Below are 24,099 nucleotides of genomic sequence, written 5' to 3'. Positions count from 1 at the left end.
AAAGGACATAAAATAGTTCGTACACCAGAAATGTAAGACACTTGGAATCATAGTTTGTTTTTGTTTTTTTTTTTTTTTTTTGAGATTTACCATAAAGATATGACCTAAATTCTGTTTTTGTAACTTTTATTAAGGAGCTGTTTTAATTACAAAAGAATGCACGGTAAAATTTCAAACAGAATAAAGGGTATAGAGTAAAAAGTAGAAGTCTGCTGACCTCTCCTGCTTACTCATCCCCTTGTCCTACGTCCCCAGGGTCAGGACACTGAGTTCCATATACAATCTTCCAGAATTTTGCTATGACATTTTATTAAAAAGAAATTATGTTGTTGTACTAACAAGTCAACGAACATCAAAATCTATGTTCAATATTTACACGCACTATTATAAACATGCATAAATTAATGTTCTCGTGGTAAATTCCCTTCCCCCAAGAGAGAATCTAAACAAGACTTTAAGTCTTCAGTTTTACCTCTATACATTTGAAGGCTGTAAGCAAACTGTTAACCCTTTTATGTCTCCGTTTTATATCAATTGCATAGTACCTACTTTGCCGGAGGCCGGTGATAACAAAAACAAAGTGCACAGAACCAGAGGAGCAATTTCTTTGTGAGATAAATCCTCTGTGATCTAGGGCTTTGTAGACAAAAGGCAAATGTTTTTAAGGACATATGTGTCAATATTCCTTCCTCACAAATGTTTATTGACCTGTACATTATACTATTAAATCATTTAAGAATGTAGGGGGTTTTTCTTTGTAAATAGTGCAGTCTGAGGGAGACGTGCCAGCCCCCTCTTTATACCCAGGCATCAGCGGGGAAGTTGGTGATAAAGAAGAAAAGACAGAAAGAGACCCGGTAATTAGTACAACTGGACAGGTGGTCAGCAGCCCTCAGCAGCACTCACATGGCGAGTATCAGCCCTTGGCAGGCTCTAAAAGCCACATCCAGTTTGATATAAATGTTACCTGCTGACCTCCTGACATTCCGCCCCTAGGAGAGCCCATCGGACCCCCTCATCGCTGGATTTCTGTTCAGTTGCAATAGCCCATAGACTCACCCATCATCCATTCCTGACCCACATTTTCAGCACCAAGTTAAATTTGCTGGAATGCCAATACCACCAAGTCCACATGGCTAAGGAGCTTCTAAAAGCCCATTGCCTGGTACCGGGCAAAGTCCAAGCTCCTCAGCATGGCTCATAAAAACCCTTTATAACTTGGCTCCTACACCCTCCTCCAGCTTCTCTTCAGCCTTCTGTCTGCACTCTTCCTGCACACATTTCCATGTCGGGGACATGTCAGCTGCACATTCAAGCCTTTGCTTTTCTCCTCAAATATAATGGCCCAGTCTCCTATCTGCTTCTTGATTTCCTCTCATCCTTCAAAACCAGACTCAGATCTCTCCCACAATATAGTGTGTTCAGCCACCTTCCCCCAAGAAGGCAGCAACTCACCCCCACCCCCTACCTGCTCTAAATCAGGCTCTGTCACTTACTAGCTTTGCGACCTTGGACAAGTCCTTTATACTGTCTCATTAGTTTCCCAATCTATAGTCTGGAGATAATAACTTACAACAATCTATTTCATTAGTTAATAGTGAGGATGTGATGATAATGCATGTCAGTCATTTAGCACAGTGCAGAGTAAATAAAGCACATAAATATGCATCCTTAATAAAAATCATGAAACACACACTGATATACACAAAGTGCCTGACATGAAATCTGACATGAAGTAAGTATTCATGAAATGCCAGTCCTCTTACCCCTGTTTATACAGTTATGCAACTGTCTTCCCTATAAATCTGTGTGCTCCCCAAGAACAGAACCCATGCCTTATTCCTCTTTTTATTTCTGGAAACCACCACAGTCCTGATGCATAGTAGGCACGCAGTACATTTTTATGTAATCAACTAAGTGAAACTCTTGCTCCTGACAAACTTGCTTATTATTTCTTGAAGAAGAGTTGTGCTTTCCCACTTCTGTGCTTGGTTCACAAAATTCCTGGCACCTGGGAGCCTCCTTTCTCCTGTCTACATCCCCTCATCCTTCAGTGTCCATTTCAAATCCTCTGTACCTCAGATTCCCCCTTGTCTGACTTCCAGAGTGTGTAGAGCATGGGCCATGCACTTGGAAACTAGGTGCATGGACTCCAATATCTCCCACTATATAACGTGTTCAGTTGCCTTACCCCCAGGCAACAGCTCACCTCCACCCCACCTCCACATTATATGATCTAGCCTGCACTGGAATCCATGAGCTCTGCATCATGAGTGACTTTCTCCTGGGTATGTCTGCATCAGTTACTTGTTGCAACAGAACCCACCCTGACCTTAGAAGGTGATAACTATTATTTATTATTTCCCACAATTCTGTGGGCTGGCTAGATGTTCCTCTGCTGGTTTCCCTGGGGCTCAGTCATGCAGTTGCCCTTAGCTGGAGTTCATCCGTGCTGGGAGTCCAAGATGGCCTCCTTCACATGTCTGGCAGTTGGTAGTGGCCATCAGGAGGAGCATTGGAATTCACTTCCACACTCATCCTCCAGGAGTTGAGACTGACTTCCTTAAAAGATCATAAGGCAGTATTTCAAGCAGAAGAAGGTGAATGCTGCAAATATTCTTGAGGCCTAGACTCTGAAGTACACATGACATTGTTTGTGTTACATTCTGTTAGAGCAAGTTACAAAACCATCCTAGACACAAGGGGTAGAGGGACAGACTCCACTTCTTGGTGAGAGAGGCTGCAAAGCAACTATGGTCATAGTTAATCTACCACAAATGGCTTGTCTCCCTAAGTGGATCCCAATCTAAGCTCTGGAGTGGCATTTTGTCTCACACTTGCAATACTCAGCACCGTGCCTTGTGCATCAGAGGGGCCCAGGAAATGTCTGGTTTGATGGAAGGGTAGGTGCAGAGAACTTGCTTGTTATGTCATTGAGAGCTTGATGGAGCAGAAATTTGGGAATCAGAGACTCTGAGTTTAAATCTAGTTCTGGAATTTACTAGATGGGCAATCTTGGGCACATTACTTAACTTCTCTGATGCTGGGTTTCCTCAGGTAAACCTGAGATGGTAATATCTAGTTTATAATAAGATAACCTCATATAAAGCACCTGACACAAGGTAGATAGATGCTTCCAACTATAGTTCCTATTCATCATGGACTATTTTTATTATTTATGGTTAAATTGCTATGTAGCTCAGATAAGTGGCCCATAAATCAAAACCTGCCTTAAACTACAAAACGAATAAAATTACAAGGGGTTTGGCATAGTTCATTCACGTGTAAGATTTCACACCCATCAGAATGCCCCTGTTTCTGCTACATGCTTTAACATTAACAAAGGCATCTGATTCTCTATGCCCATTTTCTTCTGGAAGAAGAAGGTATTCCAGCCTGACATGGATTTAAAGACTCACTGTGTTACATCCAGCATTAACTCTACATTCATTTCAAAGTTGGAAGAAAATCATATGACTTATGGTGGGTCTAAATTCAGATCTTAAAACATGGGTTTAGGGGTGCCTGGGTGGCTCAGTTAGTTAAGCATCTGCCTCTTGGTTTTGGCTCAAGTCATGATCTCGCATTCATGGGATCCAGCCCCGCATCAGGCTCTGCACTCAGCGTGGAGTCTGCTTCAGATTCTTTCTTTCTCTCCCTCCTGCTCATTCTCTCTCTCTCTCTCTCTCAAATAAATAAATAAATATATAAATCTAAAACAAACCAACAAGCATGGTTTTAGAATGTTCAGTGTAGTATCACCAGCTTGACCCGTCTCTTAACCATAGGTGTGATGACAATGAGATATTAAATATATAAAGTGCTCTGAATTCCTTTAAAAGGGAGCCCAGCTATTCATAAGGGGCTATGATTATTATTATTTTAGCATTAGTAGCAAAAATTAAACAGACGCTTTCTAAACTATGTCATTAGAATTTAAAAATAAATTATATACCAGTGTGAAAAATCTTACGCTAGTCAGAGATCTGTTCCTTAGTACATTTCAATATATTTCTTTAACTAGGTTGGCACCTAAAATATTATAGGGTCATAAAAATGATGATAAATGTACTCAAGGTGATACTCCTAATCTTATCACTTTACTACCTCGGTGACCCATTAGTTCAAATTAACTCATTTTCATGGAGGGGCTTTTGGGGCAGCTGTGAGGCTGCGATGTTAGCTACAGGAAGTTGCAGACTGGCAAATTTCATTCAAATATAAACCTCTGAATTTGGCTACCTGGCATTGCAAGATCCTGTTGTTTGCAGTATGCAAAATAAAAATTATATACCATCTTGCTTGGTCAAAAGTTATGGGCTCTTCAATATCAATTTCAGTACTATTCCTGGAGGATTCATATGATAAGAGGCAACCGTGTGAACACAATATTTTGAACAAGGAAGAAAGGAATGTGAGTTTTCCCTTCGTATGTGCAACGACAACTAGTGACATGCTGAAGACTCATATTTTAGGCTGTTCTTTCTTAACCTATAAAATTTGAGAATGAGATGGAAGAATAAGCACCAGCTCTGAAATCTGTCCAGTGAAGTCCTCCCCAGTCCTTCCTCAGGGCCTTTAGAACTCAATTCTATGTTCTGTGAGAGGCAAACTGACATGGCGCTTATTACTGCCTTTTATATTTACCCCCCTAAATATTTCCCAGGCCACCATAGAGAGGGCAGCACTCATTAGAGCTATAAAATAATTAATTTGATGGAAATGTGTTATGTCAGGATTATAGTAGTGGGTCACAGGAGCCTGTCAAAATTTGTCAAAAGTTATCAAATTGTATGTTTAAAATTTGGGAATTTTATTATATGAAAATTGTACCTTAATAAAGCTGACTCCCCCCCAAAATAGTATATCCACTGAAGGACTAAGTATATATATATATATATATATATATATATGCGTCAGACAGGAAAGTATCAATCTCACTAAGTCTTCTTTGTGACCTTTGGGATAATTACATGCCCTCTCTGGATGTCCCTACGTCTCTTAGATACTAAAAAAAATTTTTAAACTTCGTATGATATTTTCCTCTTTTTATTTTTGAGATATTAGAATTCTGGGGAGGCAGCATGGTGCTTTAGTTAAGAAATGGGCTCTGAAATTCCACAGGTCCTTTTTAGATCCCACCCACCACCATCACTACTGGTTCCACCTAAGTAATGTGGGTTATTTCTCTGTTCTTCAGTCCCTCATCATTAAGAAGAGAATAATATCACCCATCTTTGGGGATTGTGGTTAAATGAGATAATACGTATAACACATTTGGGTGTGTGGTTAACACTTTGCTTATGAAATGACAGGTATGGGTTTATGAATTACTTCTATTATAATTTAAATCTCTGAGAGAATTTTAAAATTATGGGAAAATAAATTCTTTTATGCTGTGCAAAAATAGAAAGGTATCTACATCTAGTTGCAATATTTAGCTATTCAATTGTTTTGGTCAGACTAGATGGTCTGGAGGTGGGGTGATCTCACCCACAACAAAACTGGGTCCTGCATAAAACACCTTTTAATAAGATGTTGACCTGGAAGGAAGTAAGGGAAATCTCCAAAGTGGGGGGACGTGGGAGGAGGAGTGTTGGCATGGGAGGCTGGGGAAAAGTTTGATCAGAAATTAAGCCATTGAGGGCGCCTGGGTGGCTCAGTTGGTTAAGCGACTGCCTTCGGCTCAGGTCATGATCCTGGAGTCCCTGGATCGAGTCCCGCATCGGGCTCCCTGCTCGGCGGGGAGTCTGCTTCGTCCTCTGACCCTATCCCCTCTCATGTGCTCTCTGTCTCTCTCATTCTCTCTGTCTCAAATAAATAAATAAAATCTTTAAAAAAAATAAAAAAATAAATAAAAATTAAAAAAAAAAGAAATTAAGCCATTGAATGATGAGGTGATCACACCAAAAGGCAAGTTCTCCTGAGAACAGGTGTCCAAATCAGCTTTATGCATGAACTGGTCCTTGAATGGTTGCCAAGGTTGGGGAGCTGACCTTGGGACTCCAGGATTAACCTGGGGAACCTGGAAGGGAGCTGACTCCCTAGAAATATAAACATAAATCTTCTGGAGGAAAGCAGTCTCAAATTAGGACCCCAGATTTTACAGATTAAGGTTAACCAGATATAAGCTTTAACCAAAGATCACCAAATGCATAAGGAAGCAAACCACTATGAATGAGAGTCTGCATAAACAATAAACAATAAATTTAAATTCCTAGAACTTTTAGATATTAGAATTACCAAATACAAAATATACGGTAACTCAATAAATAGAAAACAGTCAACTAGAGACTATCAAAAATTACCAAGTGGATTTTTTTTTTAAGATTTTATTTATTTGACAGAGAGAGAGACAGTGAGAGAGGGAACACAAGCAGGGGGAGTGGGAGAGGGAAAAGCAAGCTTCCCGCTGAGCAGGGAGCCCGATGCGGGGCTCGATCCCAGGACCCTGGGATCATGACCTGAGCCGAAGGCAGACGCTTAACGACTGAGCCACCCAGGCGCCCCCCCAAGCAGATTTTTTAAAAATCAGATGGAATTTATAGAAATAAAAAAATATGTATTCATTGATAACTTATAAAATGCAGTGTATTAGTAAAACAACAAATTAACTACAGTTGAAGAAAGAATTAGTGGACTGGATGTAGATCTGAAGAAGTCTATAGCAATTTATAGCAAAATACAGAACAGAGAATCATAGATATAGAGAAAAATAATGGGAGGTTTGGGGTATAGAGAATGAAAGGTTTAACATACATCTAAACAGAGTCCCAGAAGGAGAGAATAGGGATGATACAGACAAGGCAATATTTTAAAGAGAGGACAGTTGAAACTTTTCCAGAGGTAAAATGAGGTTAATTTGAAGAAACTTGAAGACAAAGGGAGTATATTAAAAAGCAGAGATTTAGGGGCACCTAGGTGGCTCGGTCAGTTAGGCGTCTGCCTTCAGCTCAAGTCACAGTCCCAGGGTCCTGGGATCGAGCCCTGCATCTGGCTACCTGCTGAGCAGGGAGCCTGCTTCTCCCTCTCCCTCTGCCTGCTGCTTCCCTTGCTTGTGCTCTCTCTCTGTCAAATAAATAAATAAAATCTTTTTAAAAAATAAAAAGCAGAGATTTAAAAAATGGGCAGAAGAACTGAATAGATATTTTTTCCAAAGAAGATATACCGATGCCCAATAGATACATGAAAAGATGCTCAACATCATTCATCATCAGAGAAATGTAAATCAAAACCACAATGAGACACCACCTCACACCTGTCAGAATGGCTACAATGAAAAACACAAGAAACAACAAGTGTTGGCAAGGATGTGGAGAGAAAGGAACCCTCATGCACCATTGGTGGGAAGAAGGCAAGCTGGTGCAGCCACTGTGGAAGACAGTATGGAGGTTCCTCAAAGAATTAAAAATAGACCTACGCTATGATCCAGTAATTCCATGACTGGGTATTTACCCAAAGAATACAAAAACACTAGGTCAAAGACATATATATGTCATATATATAATGTTTACGGCAGCATTATTTGCAATAGCCAACTCATGAAAGCAGCCCAAGTGTCCTTCAATAGAGGAATGGATAAAGAAGATGTAGTGTGTATGTATATATGCATATACACACACAGTGGACTATTACTCAGCCATAAAAGAGAATAAAATCTTGCCATTTGCAACAACATGGAGGGAGCTAGAGGGTATAATGCTAAGTGAGTAACAAATAGACTCTTAAATACAGAGAACAAACTGGTGGTTGCCATGGGGAGGATGGGTAAAATGGGTGAAGGGGATTAAGAGGTACAAACTTCCAGTTACAAAATAAATGTCATAGGGATGAAAAAGTACAGTGCAGGAAACATAGTCAATAATATTGTGGTAACGTTGTATGGTGACAGATGGTGACTACACTTACCACGATTGAGCACTGAGTAATGTATAGAATTGACAAATCACCATGTTGTACATCTGAAACTAATAATAACATTGTGTGTCAACTATACTTCCATAATAAATTTTTTAAAAAGCGGTCAGAAAGGAAAGAAAAATTGTCCAAAGTATAACTGCAAGGTCAACAGCAATCAGGGAAGCCGAAAGACAGTGAGGTGGTATCTTTGAAGTGCTGAGAGAGGAATAACTATAAGGTTACAACTGTGAACCTAAAAATATTATCTTTCAAGTACAAGAGAAAAAGACATGATATTTTCAGATAAATGAAAACAAACATTTTTACCGCCAACATCACCTACAGGAAAGGAATTTCCTGAAGGATTACTTTAAGAAGATGGAAAATGAATCTAAAAAAAAAAGTCTCGAAGCAGAGTAAGCAAAGAAAATGGTGAACATATGAGTAAATCTAATACAGATTTACTTAATAAGATGATGACAATTATGATGTCTAATTTGGGAAGATGTAATAGAAAGGAACAAGCTAAAATACAAGAGAATAGCATACTCATGTAGATTAGGAGAGGTGTAGTGAGAATTCTAAGGATTTTGTCAGTGGGAGTTTTCAGATATTGTTTGTAGTCTTTGTTAAATATGCAAGGTAAAATGTTATGGGTAACCATAAACAATGAAACCAGAGTTGCAATTTCCACGGCAGGTAGAAGGCAACACTGTGTAGGAGAAATGAACACGAGAGGCTTCTTTTCATCAAACAGTGGATAAAATCAACTAGACTTGCAATCGTGAAACCACTGTGGGGTCTTCGGGCGGTAGAGCTGGGTGGGGGCAGGTGCAGCGCTGGCTGTCCCGCAGTGACAAGGAAGCCTGGGCAGAAGAAGCAGGATTAATAAGAAGATTCCATCCAGGGACCGCTGGTGGTAGAGGAGAACGAGACGAGAGCCTTCACGGCAGAGATGCCGGAAGCTGTAGGGACCAGGTCAGCGTGGACTGAGCTTTCTCCCGGCCTGGGGGAAGAGCGGAAGCAGAGCCATTCCAGCCGACAGAGGTGCGGCTGGCAGGCGCCGAGGGGAGCCTAGGGTGCTGATACTTCTGTCCACGGGGTGGGGCGTGTGCCAGCATCTAGGGGAAGCCTCCGGCCCGCCCAGCCTCGGCCACAGCAGGGAGAGCAGGGGGGAGAAGAACTACAGGACGTCCCCCCCGCCCCCCGGCCCCGGCAGCATTCACACACCGTGCGTACACACGGAAGGTCGCCCAGGCAGAAGCCAGAGGGTGTAGGCACCCAGCCAGACAGAGCTGGGGAAGATGGGCCCTGGCAACATGGGGAAATGTGACCCAACCCAAGTGCTTTGTATTTAATCATCGCCTCCTTTCCTTCCCATATAAGATGTAGGGCACCCTGATCTACACCCACTTCTGAGCCTGCCTGCCCAGCCTTCCCTTCTGCCACTTAAAAGTGTTAACTTCTTAAACAACAAGACACATAAATCAGAACAGGGTTAGAGGAATATGCCATAGATTTGAAGGGGCATAAAGATGCATCTGAGTGATTAGAGCTAACACTTATTTCCTGCTTGCTCTATGGCAGGAACTATTCAAAGCGCTCGGCATATAGGAGATCATTTAATCTCATGTGCCCAAGAGGCAGAGCTGGGATTCAAACACATACACTCTAGTTCCAGAGTCTTCACTCAAAGAATCTGTGCTCCTTCTGAGTGGTTGGAGGATTTTTTTTTTATTTTTTTATTTTTTTTTTTAAAGATTTTATTTATTTATTTGACAGAGAGAGAGAGACAGCGAGAGAGGGAACACAAGCAGGGGGAGCAGGATAGGGAGAGGCAGACTCCCCACTGAGCAGGGAGCCCGATGTGGGGCTCGATCCCAGGACCCTGGGATCATGACCTGAGCCGAAGGCAGACGCTTAACCCAATGAGCCTCCCAGGCGCCCCGATTTTTTTTTTAAAGTAGGTTCCACATCCAGCATGGAGCCCAGTGTGGAGCTTAAACTCACAACCTTGAAATCAATACCTGAGCTGAGATCAAGAGTTGGACGCTTAACCGACTACGCCACCCAGGTGCCCCGTGGTTGGAGGACATTTTGCCTGGAGAAGATTAAGTGCCAGTTTGGTGCTATGAACTGCATGTTTGTGTCCCCTCAGAACTCATACGTTAAAGCCCTAAGCCCCAATAGGATGGTATTTGGTGTTTGGGAGCTAATTAGGTTGTGAGGGTAGAGCCTTTGTGAATGAGATTAGTGCCCTCGTAGGAGAGACACATGAGAGAGATGATCTCTCTTTCTGCTGCATGAAGACAAAGAGAGAAGCCAGCAAAGCAGGCAGAGGGTCCCCGAGACCCCAACGTCGCGGGCACCCTTCCGCCTCCAGCACCGGGAGAAATGTTTCTTGTTTAAACCACCCAGTCTATGGTATCTGGCATAGCAGCCCAAACTGATGAAGACAGCTGGGGAAATAATGGGTTCTCTTGAAATATTTGAAGGGCCATATATGGAAAAAGGATTAAACCCTATTGTGTATGGACCAAAAAGATGAGAAAGAAGAAAGTGATTCTTTTCTGCCTGCTTTGTGACAGTCAGAAGTGCCCAGAGAAGAAATGGGCTTTCTGAGAGGGCACTGGGTTCTGCAGCCCTGAGGCTAACTGCACCCAGTGTTAATAATGTGGGCAGGATTTGGCACTGGTGGTTGCGTGAGGCTCTCTATAAGATCTCTTCCAACTTTTGAGAATCTATAGCGCTGCGAGGGACAGGAGCTCAGATCCAAAGAACTAGATGTTCAGGACTCTTAACTTTTGCAACAGCTATTTTTTCCTAAATAACTTTGTTCCTGGGCAGCGTGGAGCCAGAATTTGCAATTGTACATTTTAGGACTCAGCACACCTGGATACCCTTCCTCCAGAGGTCAGCTTCGGCAACAAGGATGCGTTCCCCACCCCATCCCTAATACCAGCTTAGGTGCCCCCCTCACTCGGTCTTTCCCCAACCACATCACTTCTCATACTACACTGCATCGTCTGCTTCATCATCAGTAATATATTAGTTTCCTAGGGCTACAGTAACAAAGTGCCACAAATGGGGGGCGGGGCGCTTAAAGTGACGGAAATGCATTGTCTCACGGTCTGGAGACTAGAAGTCCAAAATCAAGGTGTCAGCAGGGCCGGCTCCTTCCGAAGGCTCTAGGGGAGCATACCTCCCCGCCTCTTCCAGCTGCCGGTGGTTGCTGGTTCTTAACCTGAGGTCCTATCACTCAAACTTCTGCCTCTGTCTTCACATAGCCTTCTCCCCTCTGTGTCTGTGTCTCTGTGTGTCTCTCTCCTCTTCTTAGAAGGACACCAGTCATGTTGGATTTAGAGTCCACCCCAATTCAGTATGACCTCATCTTAATGTAACCAGTAATATCTTCAAAGGTCCTGTATGTATATAAATCACTTGGATCTATATTTGATATTACCACAAGCAATAAAAAACAAAAGACAGATTATTCCATTTCATCTAGCCTGTGCTTTTTGGCATGTTTACCAGAATCTAACTTTGGTTTCTCTCATCTCTCATAAAACTTGGTTCTCTGATACTTGATTTTTTTTTTTTTAAAGATTTCTTTATTTGAAAGAGAGAGAGATCAAGTATGCGAGCAGGGGGAGGGGCAGACAGAGAGGGAGAATCTCCAGCAGGCCACCCCCCCACCCGCCCCTGCTGAGTGCCTGAGATCATGACCTGAGCGGAAATCAAGAGTTGGATGCTCAACCGACTGAGTATCAGGCACCCCCTGATATTTGAATTCTTAATCTTGGTTGCCCTCTTAGTTTAACCCCCAAATAATGTTTCTTAGTATCAGAAAATAAAGCTTGTAAAATGTATCCCTAATCTTTTTTTTTTAATTCAAAGTTGCAACTAAAGAAAACATTGCACTATCTTTGCCTTCCAGAGCCCTGTCAGCAATCCCCAGTCTCCATTTGCTCAGACGCCAGGTGAGTACTTGAGTTCAACGAGCAGTTGATTAATTCCCTTTTGCATTCAAGTCAGACACTGGGGCTTCCATTCTTTTATAACTGCCTTACAGCACTTTGGAAATTTTACTTTTTCAATCTAGGTATTTTTAAAATATAAAATCAGTGAAGACACAGCTAATTCAGTCATTCCTGACCTCAGAGTTCATTCTGTCTTGAAGGCAGCCTTTCCATCCCTTGCCAAGGAGAAGCTTACTGAGCAGAAACAATAGCAATCAGGCCCTTGATACAATTTTAAAATGTCTAAAATTCTGGCACCGTGATCTGTTAGATTATACACCTGCTTTAAAACAGAAGGAGAGACCAGTGGGCAGATGGAGGAACTACCATTTACTGGGTGCTCTCTATAGGTCAGGCACTTTGATAAGCATGTGGTCTTCATTTCAATACATATGTCTCATTAAATCCTCCTGTGGAGATGGGAAAGGGGCATTCTCATTCTTAGTAATAGGGTTTCGGACTCCCATCCGCATGCACATGCTCATGCACGCGTGCGCACGCACACACACACACACACACACACACTCTTCTCAGATCCCAAACTCAGAAGTGGCTTAGGCTTTCTCAATAATTTTAGTAAGCTTCAGAGCTGGGTAAGAAGAGGAATGAGAGCAATAAGAAATCTCACATATCTGAACGTCTCGTTGTGTTTTCCAATCATGTTTACCATCACTGGAATCTGGTTACATCTGCTCCCTTCTATAGAAGGACATTTTTGCAGCTTTTCTTACTATCTCAAATTATTCTTCCCCTTTTTAAGGAGAAAAATATATGCATAAGAGAGCAAGGTTTTTTTCCTTGGTGGTTGTTTTTACTTGGAAATGGGAAGCGAAGACATGAGATCCTGGAAGCCTTGTTTACCTATTCCTCATTCTCTTCTCAGCCTTAATGACTCCCGTGGATATGAACTCATGGCATGAAACAGAATTTTATCTATTGATATTAATTTTCACTTGCACACATTTTTTTCTTCTATGGAAGTATGCTTATGATGAAACCCCTAACCGTAGCTTTCAAATTCATGAGCAGATTAGAAGTTTGGGGCTATAGAATTTAAGATGAAAGTAGAGTGAGTAGAATTTGCTGTAAGTTTCTACAGGGAGTTCTGATTTCCTCTGAATGAATGAATAAATTTACATGTAATTGTTGAACACAGTATTATACTACTGGGTTTACAGCAAATGTATAAGACATAAGCTCTGCCCCATGGACTTTGCAGGTGGATTAGAAACAGGATTGTAACTCAGGTGAGGGAGTAGTGAGCTTAATATAAAGTGCCACACCATGTGGCAAGGGCCAAAGTGCCGTGTAGGTGGAGTAATGTGTGACTGTGTCATAATAACAAAGGAGAATGGTCTTCTGTCCCTGTGGACAAGTAAGCAGAGTGGATTGGGACAGAGTCCGCAAGTGGTCCACTCTGGTTGGGGGAAGGTAAGAACGACAAGCACCTGCATCCTCCTCCCAGCTCAGCCTTTTTGTGACCTCAGGGTGTAGGTCTTAGCTAATTAGACCACATCCACCACCAGCTGGAATAATGAAACCATCCATTTTACGGAGCTTGAGTCTATGTCCCTCAATATGTTCTAAATGATAATGTGTTTCCTGCTACAGCTGAGCTACTGGATCTGAAAGGCTGTAGCAAACACCTCTCTTTCCTTATGGGACAATTTCACTGGCCTTGCCATAAATGAGACTCTTCTTAGTTTCACCTTTTCCCCTTGTTTTCACCAAGAAACCTTTCTGTACAAGGTATTCTCTTCCCAAACTCTCCCGGGGCCCCGGGTGAACTGAGTCAGGGACTGCCCATGGACACAAGAGGGCAGCAAATAACATGAAAAAGCCAGAAAACTTTTTTTTTGGGGGGGGGGGCGGGGGTAGTCCTCTGACTTGGCGGCACAGTAGCTCTATCATCCCAGAGCAAGCGAGCCACTTCTTGATGCCTACTAGGTATGAGACATACGTTAGAAGGTCCGTATACAAAGAAGAAGGAGAAGCATACAACCTGCCTCTGATCTGGGGTGGGATTATAGTATCCCTGGGGCTAGAGATACTGAACCTCAGATACCATGCCCAGAAACGGCCTGCTGTTCGCCATCCTATGTACATGGAGACAGAGCTCAGACACTGGGAAAAAGACACTTCATTTGATAGAATGTAGATGGGCGAGGGATTTCTTTTCTTTTCTCTTTGCGCCCAAACTTTTCCTAGGGCAGTAACTGGAACACAGAAAGTGCATAACGTATGTTGAGTGAGTGAATGAGAAGAGTTACTGCACCATCTCAAATGAACTCATCTCCAAAGGCAGAGTGAAGGTTAAACATATTAGTTATTTGGGCTGGACCAGTTAAAAGAGGCAATGCAGCAAGATTTAATGCTTTTCAAGACCTATCTCTATTTAAATATTTGCCTTGGTATCCGGCCTGCGTTAGAAAGACCGTTCCCCACGTGGAGAGTCTCGGCTGCCACAGATACACCCAGACTTCCCATGGGGACAGTTTTGCCCATTTCTTTTCCCTTTGGCAACAGGTTCACCAGTAATGACAGGTTACTATGGGGTCAGAAGATCGTTCCTCTCAGACTCAGACCTCCACAACACTAAACAGTTCGCGAGCGACGTCTGCACCTCGGGCCCCGCGGCCAAGCCCTTTGCCTGCGAGGCCCCCGCAGGGCAGAGCCACCCGGGCCTCCTGGATGCCTACTTCCCGGAGCCCTACGGAGACCACCGGCCCCCGGGCCTGACCCCCAGCACCGGCTCTCTGTTCAGCGCCTCACCCCTGCCGCCGCTCCTGCCGCCTCCTTTCCCTGGGGACCCCACGACGCACTTCGTGCTTGTGAGTATGCAGGTGGTTCACGGTTAGGGAGCAAGGTGAAGTCTGGGCGCGCGCACATCTGGCCAGTGCGTGCACCTGGCAACCAGGTGGAAGCCGGATCTGGCTCGCCCTGCGCACCCCTGCGGCTACTCCGCCAGGACACGCTCCGAGGGGCCTCCCTCAAAGATCCGCGCCGACTCCGACCGCGAGAGGGTCTGTCCAGGGGCTTGTGAGGGGACGACTATACAGCAGGGTCTGTGTCCATTTTGCTAGTACTCTGCTGATTCTGCCAGATCGTTCCTCCCGCACCCGAGGAAAGAGCACTGAGGTCCCACACCCACAGACTAGGCTGGCATCTGCCAGAGCAGGCACATCAGGCCTTCTTCCCTCCCAGTCCCCACAACGCCCCTCCCCACAATATTTCTACCCTATAGAATCTTGCTCTCCCTCGATCCTAACAAAGAGGTGAGTTCATAAAGATCTGAATACAACACCCATCTTAGAGAAAACTGTAAAGCCTTCAAATACAAAGGAATGAATCTCTAAAGATGGGACTTTCGACTATGGGGGGTAGAAGGGGGTGGGAATTAACATTATGGAGAAACTACTCCAGCCAGGAACTTCTGTGTGCCTTTGGTCATTTAACACTTGCAACAACTCGGGATATACTTGCTAAAGCCCCATTTTACAGATGAACAAAGTGAGGTACTCAGCGTCAGGAAGGTAGTAAGTGGTGCAGCCAGGGACTGAACCCAAATCTTTCCAGCTCCAAGCCTCTGGAAGCTCCTACCTCTTGGCTCACGGAGGGGAGAAGCCCATCATGTAATTTAGAGACGTGCTTCTTTCAGGAGTAGCCGGAGCTGACGTCCCCAGTGTGGACAGGGCATTTTAGGACCCTGTGTATTGTGAAGCTCAGAAGGAATGCAAGACATGGTACGTTGGAAGTGGTAAAATGCTGTACAAATGTTCATTCTGTTGTTCCCTCATTTTACTCATTTAATGTTGTTTTCCAGAGAAAGGGATTGTAATATATCTAGGGAACGGAACGCTAGAGTTAGAAAGGAACTTAAACTCTCACTGCCGGTGTCAAACAGAGGGGACAGGTGCCTGGTGAGGAGCCACAGCAGACGGAACAGCAGAGGGAGGGCCCCGAGTCCACTCTGGAAGCCGTGTCCGCTGGCAGCCAGTGCTGGTGAGGACACCTGTCCGCATCAGAGTATCCCCTGATGACTAACCCCAGTCACCTTTCCATTCTCCTCAGAGGGATTCGTGGGAGCAAACGGCGCCCGACTGTCTCAGCCAGGCCGACCCCGTGCCCACCGACACCCTGCAGACCCTGCCACCCAGCGCAGGTTGCCTCTCCCAGCCGGAGTCAGGGAGCACCGCCCCTCACAGGAGCTCGAGTTGGGGGGGCCCCCTGGCTGGGGCTCAGTCCTACTCACTGCATGCACTGGAGGATCTGTACCATGTGCCGGGGTACCCCATGCCACCCCCCCCATCCCTTCACCCCTTTCGTGACGATGTCCAACGACCTTCCACACAAGGTGGTGCCCCTCTCCCCAGATGAGGGGGCAGACACCGCTGGCCTTCAGGACCCTTCTTCATGGACCAAAGAAGACGGGAGCATGGCGTGGGGGTCATATGAATGCCGCAGAGCTTACTGAGGGGCGCACCACCGGACTCCTGCCGTGCTTTTCTTTGAGCTGGGTTCGGTATTTGACAGATTGTTTTCAGGGTGTTTCCAGCTCATTCGGACCTGGATTTTCAGAATATGCCATCGCGCCACCCTTTGCAAATGGACCGTGCATTTACTTATAATCCTCCCTCCCACAACCCCACTGAAATACATGTGATGTTAATTCAGGATATCAGGGACTATATTCTAGTGAGACACTAGAGACTCATGTGTTGTTGGAACTTTAGTAACGCATTACATTTCTGAATTTCTGTTATCTTTGAAATACTTTTAGTGCTCATATTTTTCTTAAATTACATTTAAAAAGTTTGTGCAGATCATGAAATATACTGATTTTCCTGTTCAGTTTTTCTTAGTTATGAACTGTGTTCTGTAATAAGAGAAAAAGCATAGGATATAATATAGATTAGGGCACATAAAGCAAAACTCATTTTATACCATGTGATTTTTAAAGAGGAAAGTATTGGGGCGCCTGGGTGGCTCAGTCATTGGAGCATCCAACTTGATTTTGGCTCAGGTCATGATCTGGGGTTGTGGAATCAAGCCCCACGTCAGGCTCCATGCTCAGCGCGGAATCTGCTTGGGATTCTCTCTCTCCCTCTTCCTCAGCCCCTCCCCCCTTTCTAAATAAATAAATAATCTTCTTAAAAAATTTTTTTTAAAAGGGGAAAGTATTATATACGTTTCTCTCCTTAGTGACTTGTAAACCATTTCAAATATAGCCCCGTAACAAATATAGCACGACATATAAATGCTTTATGTCTTTAAAATAGGATGAGGTCAGGAGACTATGGCTTCATAAATACATAGCTTTGACTCTGCCCTAAAGTCTAGGATGTCCAAAAATGAGTCTAATCCAAAAACCGATATGGGCCCAAAACTTTCTTTGATCCATGGTAGCCTTAATCAAACCAGACATTGTTTCTCTGATGGAAAAACCTACGGTCATCAGAGTGGGTTAGTAAAATGGGTGTTCTATAATCAAATAAGAATAAGTAAGGAAAATGCGGAGAGCAGAACTGGGCTGTTGGCAAGAAACGACAGACCACAAAACACCAAGAAGTACAGGGGCTTTGGAGAAGGACACATGGCCAGGTGTCATGCAAGCACCATGACACACAACACGTCCCATTTGAAGGAAGACCTTGCTGGTGGCTCATTGGTCCGAAATATACAGCTCTTCCCATGTATAAAGAAACTGACATCTGAAGCCTCTCTCCGTCTCATGTAAGTTTGAGCCGGCACAGATTTCCTTTGCCAGTCGAGTTCACAAAGTAACTCCCACCAAGAAGTGGGCCTGGCTCCAGGCCAAGCCCGTCATAAAAGCCTCACACACACCTTGACTTTGCAGAGCACGAGTCGAGGCCCACAGGTCCCACCCCACTCCTTCTACTATTTTCCTGCCACTTTCCTTTCTATGTTCCCATATTACATTTTCCTGACCCCTCTGGTCCCTTTTGACCCAATGCCTTTTCCTTCCATCCCCTGGGGGCCCATTGCTCTCATTTTCCACCTGGTTGTCTAAAGCCACTCAATACAGTTTCCATCACATCCTCTGTTACACTGTCCCATGCTCTACCTCAGCTAGGTAGGAGTCTAGAAAGATCAAATAAGGACATTAATTCGTACTTAGAAGTGACTAATGGATACTCCTCCTTGTCTGTGCCTTCATGGATATTTTCTGGTGAAGCAAATACACTCCCAGCTTATGGAATGCCCACAGAAATGCTTGGATACGGAGCCTCCTGGGAGAGCATTCTCCAATGGAGATAAACTGATGGTCCCCAGACGCTAGGCTGCCCTCTCCCAAGTCCCCTGCCCCTACTTCCTCCCTCTCACCACACCTTGTCACAGCCTGATCTTTACTTTGCTCCATATTAGCTCTTCACTAGAAAGGGGCAACTTCCACTGTGGGCAAGAAAACAGCTCTTTCTTAAGTCCAGTGAGACTTGAGACCTCAGTCCCGGTCCTGGGATCTTTGGCAGAGCCATCTGTCATCCAGGTCCCTGCATCCGAAAGAAGAGATCTGGGTCCCAAAAGCCATTTTTCTAAATTGGTTGTATACATTTCATAATAATTCCAGTCATCTGCTGTTGACCATTGTTACAAAGTAGCATATAGCACAGTACTGGTGTGTAGACCATCAATATGTGTCCACACAGCTTTAACTTCTGTTTGGTTATAATGCTAAATGTTAGACATGCTCATTTCCCTTAGTTTGCGCTTATCTTTTCACGGGTTATGTTCATCTTCTCACAACCTAAGGACACACTGGCTCTTAGGTAAGGAGAGCTCAGCAACCAGACCTCAGAACAGAGGTAAATGCAGGGATTGTAGTGCAATCCACATTCTTCTTAAAGCATCCAAGCCCTTTCACTGTGCTTCACAAAAGTGATTTACAAGAAAGGAGACATACACGGACCCGCACTGCATCTAGTATCCATTTCAGCTACCTGGTCTAAAGGGGACAGAGGCATGGGGAGTGGTGTTAGTAATTCCAGGTGGTAGGGATGATTTTTAGGAATTCTAGTTAGCTTGATAATGTGTTTCTATATTATTACATATATTTCAATTTGGTTCAGGTTTATTGTTCTGGGAATTGACAATACTTTGTCACAAAGTGAAACCAAGCTACAAAATTATGACATGGAAAAATATCTATTTCTCTCCCACTCACGTATGCTCTCTGTCCCTCTGCATGCTGGGGACTTAATGCATCTGGTCATAATAATGCATAATGCCAGCATCAGAAAAAAAAAAATGCATCCTCCTCTCCCTTTCCTTCCTTAAACCTGCTGTCCTCAGGCTCATAACTTTCCTGGGGAAAGCAGGAAAAATTAGAGAACTCAGGTTCAAAACACTATCTCCTTTAGGTCCTTTAATGTCGAAGGTAAGCAGAGACGATGATGGCAAATTCAAGTTACCCAAGAAAGCTGGCTAGATAATAATGTCAAGAAGAACCAGAAAGCGAATTTGCCCCTGCGAAAACTGCAGTATACACAATCCTCCCTGAAATCACTGGAAACGGACATTAACAGCATGTAGTTGAGAGTGTTTGTGCTCTCTTATAATGTTATGCAAATCCCAAAGAATGAAAGAAAACCACATCTTTACCTAGTTTGTTTTATAAATGCTCTTAAATGAGCAGTGTGACTTGCTACACCTCGGTTAATAATAGAATATAATGGTACTATTGTGGTAGGGGAAGAAATACTCTAGTACTCTAAAGTACTAGGATTCTCTACAAGAAATTCCACAAAGGGAAAAGAATCCCAAATCCCAATAGAAAATATACATGTACGTACGTAGAGATGTACCCACACACATAGACATATATATATGTATTACTAGTTGAGCACCTGGGTGGCTCAGTCGGTTAAGCGTCTGCCTTCAGCTCAGGTCATGATCCCAGGGTCGGGCTCCCTGCTCAGAGGGGAGTTTGCTTCTCCCTCTGCCCCTCCCCCCACTTGTCCTTGTGTTCTCAGAATCTCTTCTCCCATCCGACTTCTCGCTCTCTCTCTCTCTCTAGTAAAAATAAATAAAATCTTTAAAAAATAAGTATTACTCGTATCTTTGTGCTCCTTTTCTAAATATGTAAATCTCAATAATACATTCACAAGAAATAAAACATCAGTAACACATAAAAAGCTGAAACGACTATTGATGGATCCAAGGTTTAAATCACCTTAACATTATAGTGATTCTACCAACCACATGCCAAAATCATACTTTCTTTAGGTTCTATCTTTGGGTTCTGTCTCAAGTTTCCTTTCTTTTCAAAACATTACACTGTTCCTTTACAGACCATATTCAATAAGGACTGACCCTAGAGAGCCTAAATGCGAAATCATCCACTCTAGCTGAAGAGTGAGTCTCTGACCAAACTCATCAAGCGAGGACTCACGAATGGCTCAGACATGTGTATCCAGCATCTGGCTTAGTGCCCAGCATGTTATAGGTGCTCAGTAAAATCTTCGTTAAATTGAACTAAAATTATGCCACAAAAATGATTAACTCTTTAGACCCTGACTCTAGGGGCAACATCTCTCTGAGACTGATGTGTAAGAAAACCCTACCATGTTTAGTATTTCACATTAGCCATAGTCTCTGCAAATTTTAATAGTAGTAGTGGTAATATATTTAAGATGATTGGCTTAGTATTTTTAAATGTCTCTAAGAAGGAATCCTACTGAACTTTGACGTAGCACAGAAAAATGTTCGTATATTCGTTTAGTATCTACATGTACTATAATATGTTGCTAGGAAATCTCATAAATAAAAGTTATTCAAAGCTGGGTGTTATCTCTGGTGTGATTAAAACAAATATGATAAATAGATATGGAACTAGAATCCCTAAAGGTCAGGCTAAATAAATAATAAGAAAATCTTCTAATATTATGACACCATGTTATCTTTGATCTTTGATACAGAAATGTCCTCTACTCTTAGCCTCTGAAAAATAAGATGTGTGGGTTTGCAATATGCACTCTCGTTGTTAGTATATTATAGGCCAAAAAAGGAGGACAGTAAAAAATCTTTACAAGTTCGAAAGGGAAGAAAATGTGGACAAAACAAATAATATTTAAGAATTAGCTCTTTTGCATTAGGAAAGCTGATAAATATCCCTACGGACCTTCTACCTAACGAAATATCTTGAGTGGAATAATCCAGAAGTTTAATGCTTAGTAAATGAATTTAGTCATAAATGAAAGATCACTCAATTTTTTTTCTTTCTTAACCTTGGTAATATATTCATAGGCTTTTATCACAGTCATCTTTATATGTTTTTGTACGTCTCAAATATTGCATAATAAAAATGTTTTAAGTAAAAGGTAAACTTCTCAAGCAGCATCTGACAATATTTTCCTTACTTAAATGATAAATTATAAAATGCTTATTCCCTACAGAAGCCTCTTGAGAAAAAGTTAAAACTTTGGATATGTTTAATGGGAAGAGACTGAGTTACCACAAATCATTAAACAATCTCCATCTGTGAGTTTTCCTGATCATTTTCATATGGACCAAACATTCACTCTGGGCCCAGGAAGGACTGGTTTCTGCCAGGTTTTTGGAACTTGATATTTCCCACAAGGTTTGGTAACAGTGTCCCAAAGTCAAAATGACAAAGGAACTTTGCATTAATAAAGAGAATTTTAGAGCTGTAGTCAAATTTGGAGGGAATAAACTCCCCCTTTTTCCTTATACCGAAACTCTTTTCATATTCATGAAATCTCCTACTTTGGGGGAAAAATATAATGCTCTTCAGTGTCATTTGCATGTGAAAGCCTGCCAAAAAAATTCAGTTAAATATTCCATTTAAAACTTTCAAAATAAATGTATTCTATTCCCATTATTCTGGGTGCTCAGGGACTCTAAGAAGGTCAGTGACAAACTAGAGGGTTTCTGAGCTCAGTGGCTCAGAGACCTGAAAAACTATAATATGTGAAAAATTAGAGGAACTACAGATAATAAGCTTAAAAAAGAAAGGGCTGGGGGGGGGGGGGGGGGGGGGGGGGGCAGGGCTGGGCATGACTTCTTTGGGCTCAGCGCTGGGCCTGGCCAGAGTAGGTGATCAGTATATGCTGTTGAAAGAATGAATCAGCGAATGAACCAGACAAACCCATAGTGGAGAAACAGTGGAATGGAAGTGGGAGAACAGGTATCCCACTCCCTCTAATTTAACAGGCAGCTGATGGCAAAAACCTGGATTTATTTATCTTTGTGTTCCTGGTGCTTGATATCATGCCAGGACATAGTTGGTGCACAATTAACATCTCATTGGATTTTGGCTCAATCGATGATCACTATATTTAAATGGTGGGACGGGCTCCCTTATAAAGACAGAGCTCCCATTTCCTCCACGCATGTTCCCATGGGCCAGGAGCTCAGCCAAGTGGTGGAGGGAGACAGAGGCTGGCTGACCACCAGCAGGAATGTTGGGAAAAGACTCTAAGTCTCTCTGTTCAAAGGTCCCTTTCAACATCCAAACATCAGGACCCTGTGCTATATTTTTAAGCAAGTGAGCCTGTTAAAGCCTGTTGAAAGATCACAACATTTTTTTTTTCCAGTCTTTTATTAAACCTCCAGAATGATCATCAGGATTTCAGGGCAGACACCCTGGAGGGGACAATGCCCCCAGCGAGAGGGAAGAGTCCCTAGTCTGAGAAGCACAAACTGTAATTAACTTAGTGAGCAGCCCACCTTCTCCTCCAGCCGGTCTCCCCTTTGGGGTTCTGGTGTCCCCAGTCTTTACAGAATACTTTCAAGTCAGTATGCTGCCCTGCCTTGGTCTCCTCACACACCCTGACAGGAATACAAACAGCACATCAAAATACTTTCACATGCACAGCGTTGACAAGTGTGTTTGCCTGTCTCACAGACAGAATTTTTCCAGTGCTGGTCACAACTCATTCTTGGGTCAGCAAATTGTCTTCATGACTCCCAACCAGCATACATTTTTCAAATAGAATGAGATGGAAAAGATAGGAGAGGAAATGTCAGAATGCCTCATATACATAGGTGTATTTTGCTTCATGAGAAATTTGTTAAATAAACATGTAAATGTTGTTACGTAGTCTGTGAACATGTAAAATGGATTTATTATTGTGGGTTGAAGTCAGAGAAGTTTGAAAGCCTCTGTTATAAAGGATCAGGAAGACAACATTAATAGTGAAGAGCAAGAGCTTTTGCATCAGATTTACCAAAGTTTGAGACCCAATCCTGCCATTTATGTGCTTAAGAATCTTGGGCATGTTGCTTACCTCTCTGAGCCTCATCTGTGAAACGGGGAGGCCGTACAATACAGTGCCTGATATCCAATAAACACTCAATAAATGACACCTTTTAGAAAAAAGTCTCCCATGAGGACCATCCAACTCTATGGGGTCTCGGGGTAGACCTGGATGCTCTAGGCCTCACGGCATGTGCAGATCTGTAGGAAAGATTCACGGGACTTTTTAGAAAGGACTCTCCTTTGCACCCACAAGCATGATTATTGTACCTTAAATATCTGTGCTGGGGTTTTGCAATTATAGAAACAAATTATAGGAACAAATTATAGGAACCCAAACTTCTTCATATTGGGGTAAAAACTGGGAGACTTCTCCCAGTTTCCCAAAATGGGGCTGAGGCCTGAGGAAATCCAGTTTTCTGAAGTTCAGGCCAGTGACAGCACTGGAACATCCATCTCAACAACAGGGGCAACACAGAAGCCCCCAGAACTGCTGCCATGGTTCAGGCAGAGGCTTCTCAAGGAAGGGACAGAGTTCTTTGCTGTCTCTACAGACCATGTGACTTCCAAGGACCTCATCTCTCACAGTCCCCAACCTCCGCCTGCCTTCTGCAAATACCGTGTAGCCAAACATCAGCCTCAGCTTCAGTGATGTTGCCAAGGGAACTCAGTAGCCTCCTAGCACCGCTGTCCATCTCCCAGCAAAAGAAGAGGTTAGCAAGGAGAGGAAGCCTGAAAAAATGAGGAAGCACCCCAGAAGAGAGGGAAACTGACACACTCAGGGGGCCAAGGAGAAAGACAGCAATGCAGGCAAGAAATGGAAGAAGGCAGTGACAGGCAGTGAGAGAGAAAGAAGAAAGAAAGAAAGAGAGAAAGAAAGAAAGAAAGAAGAAAGAAAGAAAGAAAGAAAGAAAGAAAGAAAGAAAGAAAGAAAGAAAGAAAGAA

The 24,099-nt window shown here is 43.1% G+C and overlaps 1 protein-coding gene across 1 annotated transcript in view; it reads left to right on the top strand.

The window, feature by feature from the left end:
* The window catches only part of C11H11orf53 (chromosome 11 C11orf53 homolog), a 28,687-nt gene extending 12,295 nt beyond the window's left edge, over window positions 1-16,392 (top strand). Inside the window, 4 exon segments of the mRNA XM_044919745.1 lie at window positions 11,837-11,879; window positions 14,445-14,749; window positions 15,990-16,217; window positions 16,219-16,392. Coding sequence (XP_044775680.1) covers window positions 11,837-11,879; window positions 14,445-14,749; window positions 15,990-16,217; window positions 16,219-16,392 — 750 coding nt within the window.
* Window positions 16,393-24,099: the final 7,707 nt, after the last annotated feature.

Source organism: Neomonachus schauinslandi, chromosome 11 (assembly GCF_002201575.2).
Source record: "Neomonachus schauinslandi chromosome 11, ASM220157v2, whole genome shotgun sequence".
Lineage (NCBI taxonomy): Eukaryota > Metazoa > Chordata > Mammalia > Carnivora > Phocidae > Neomonachus > Neomonachus schauinslandi.
This window is presented reverse-complemented; position numbering and strand designations above follow the sequence as displayed.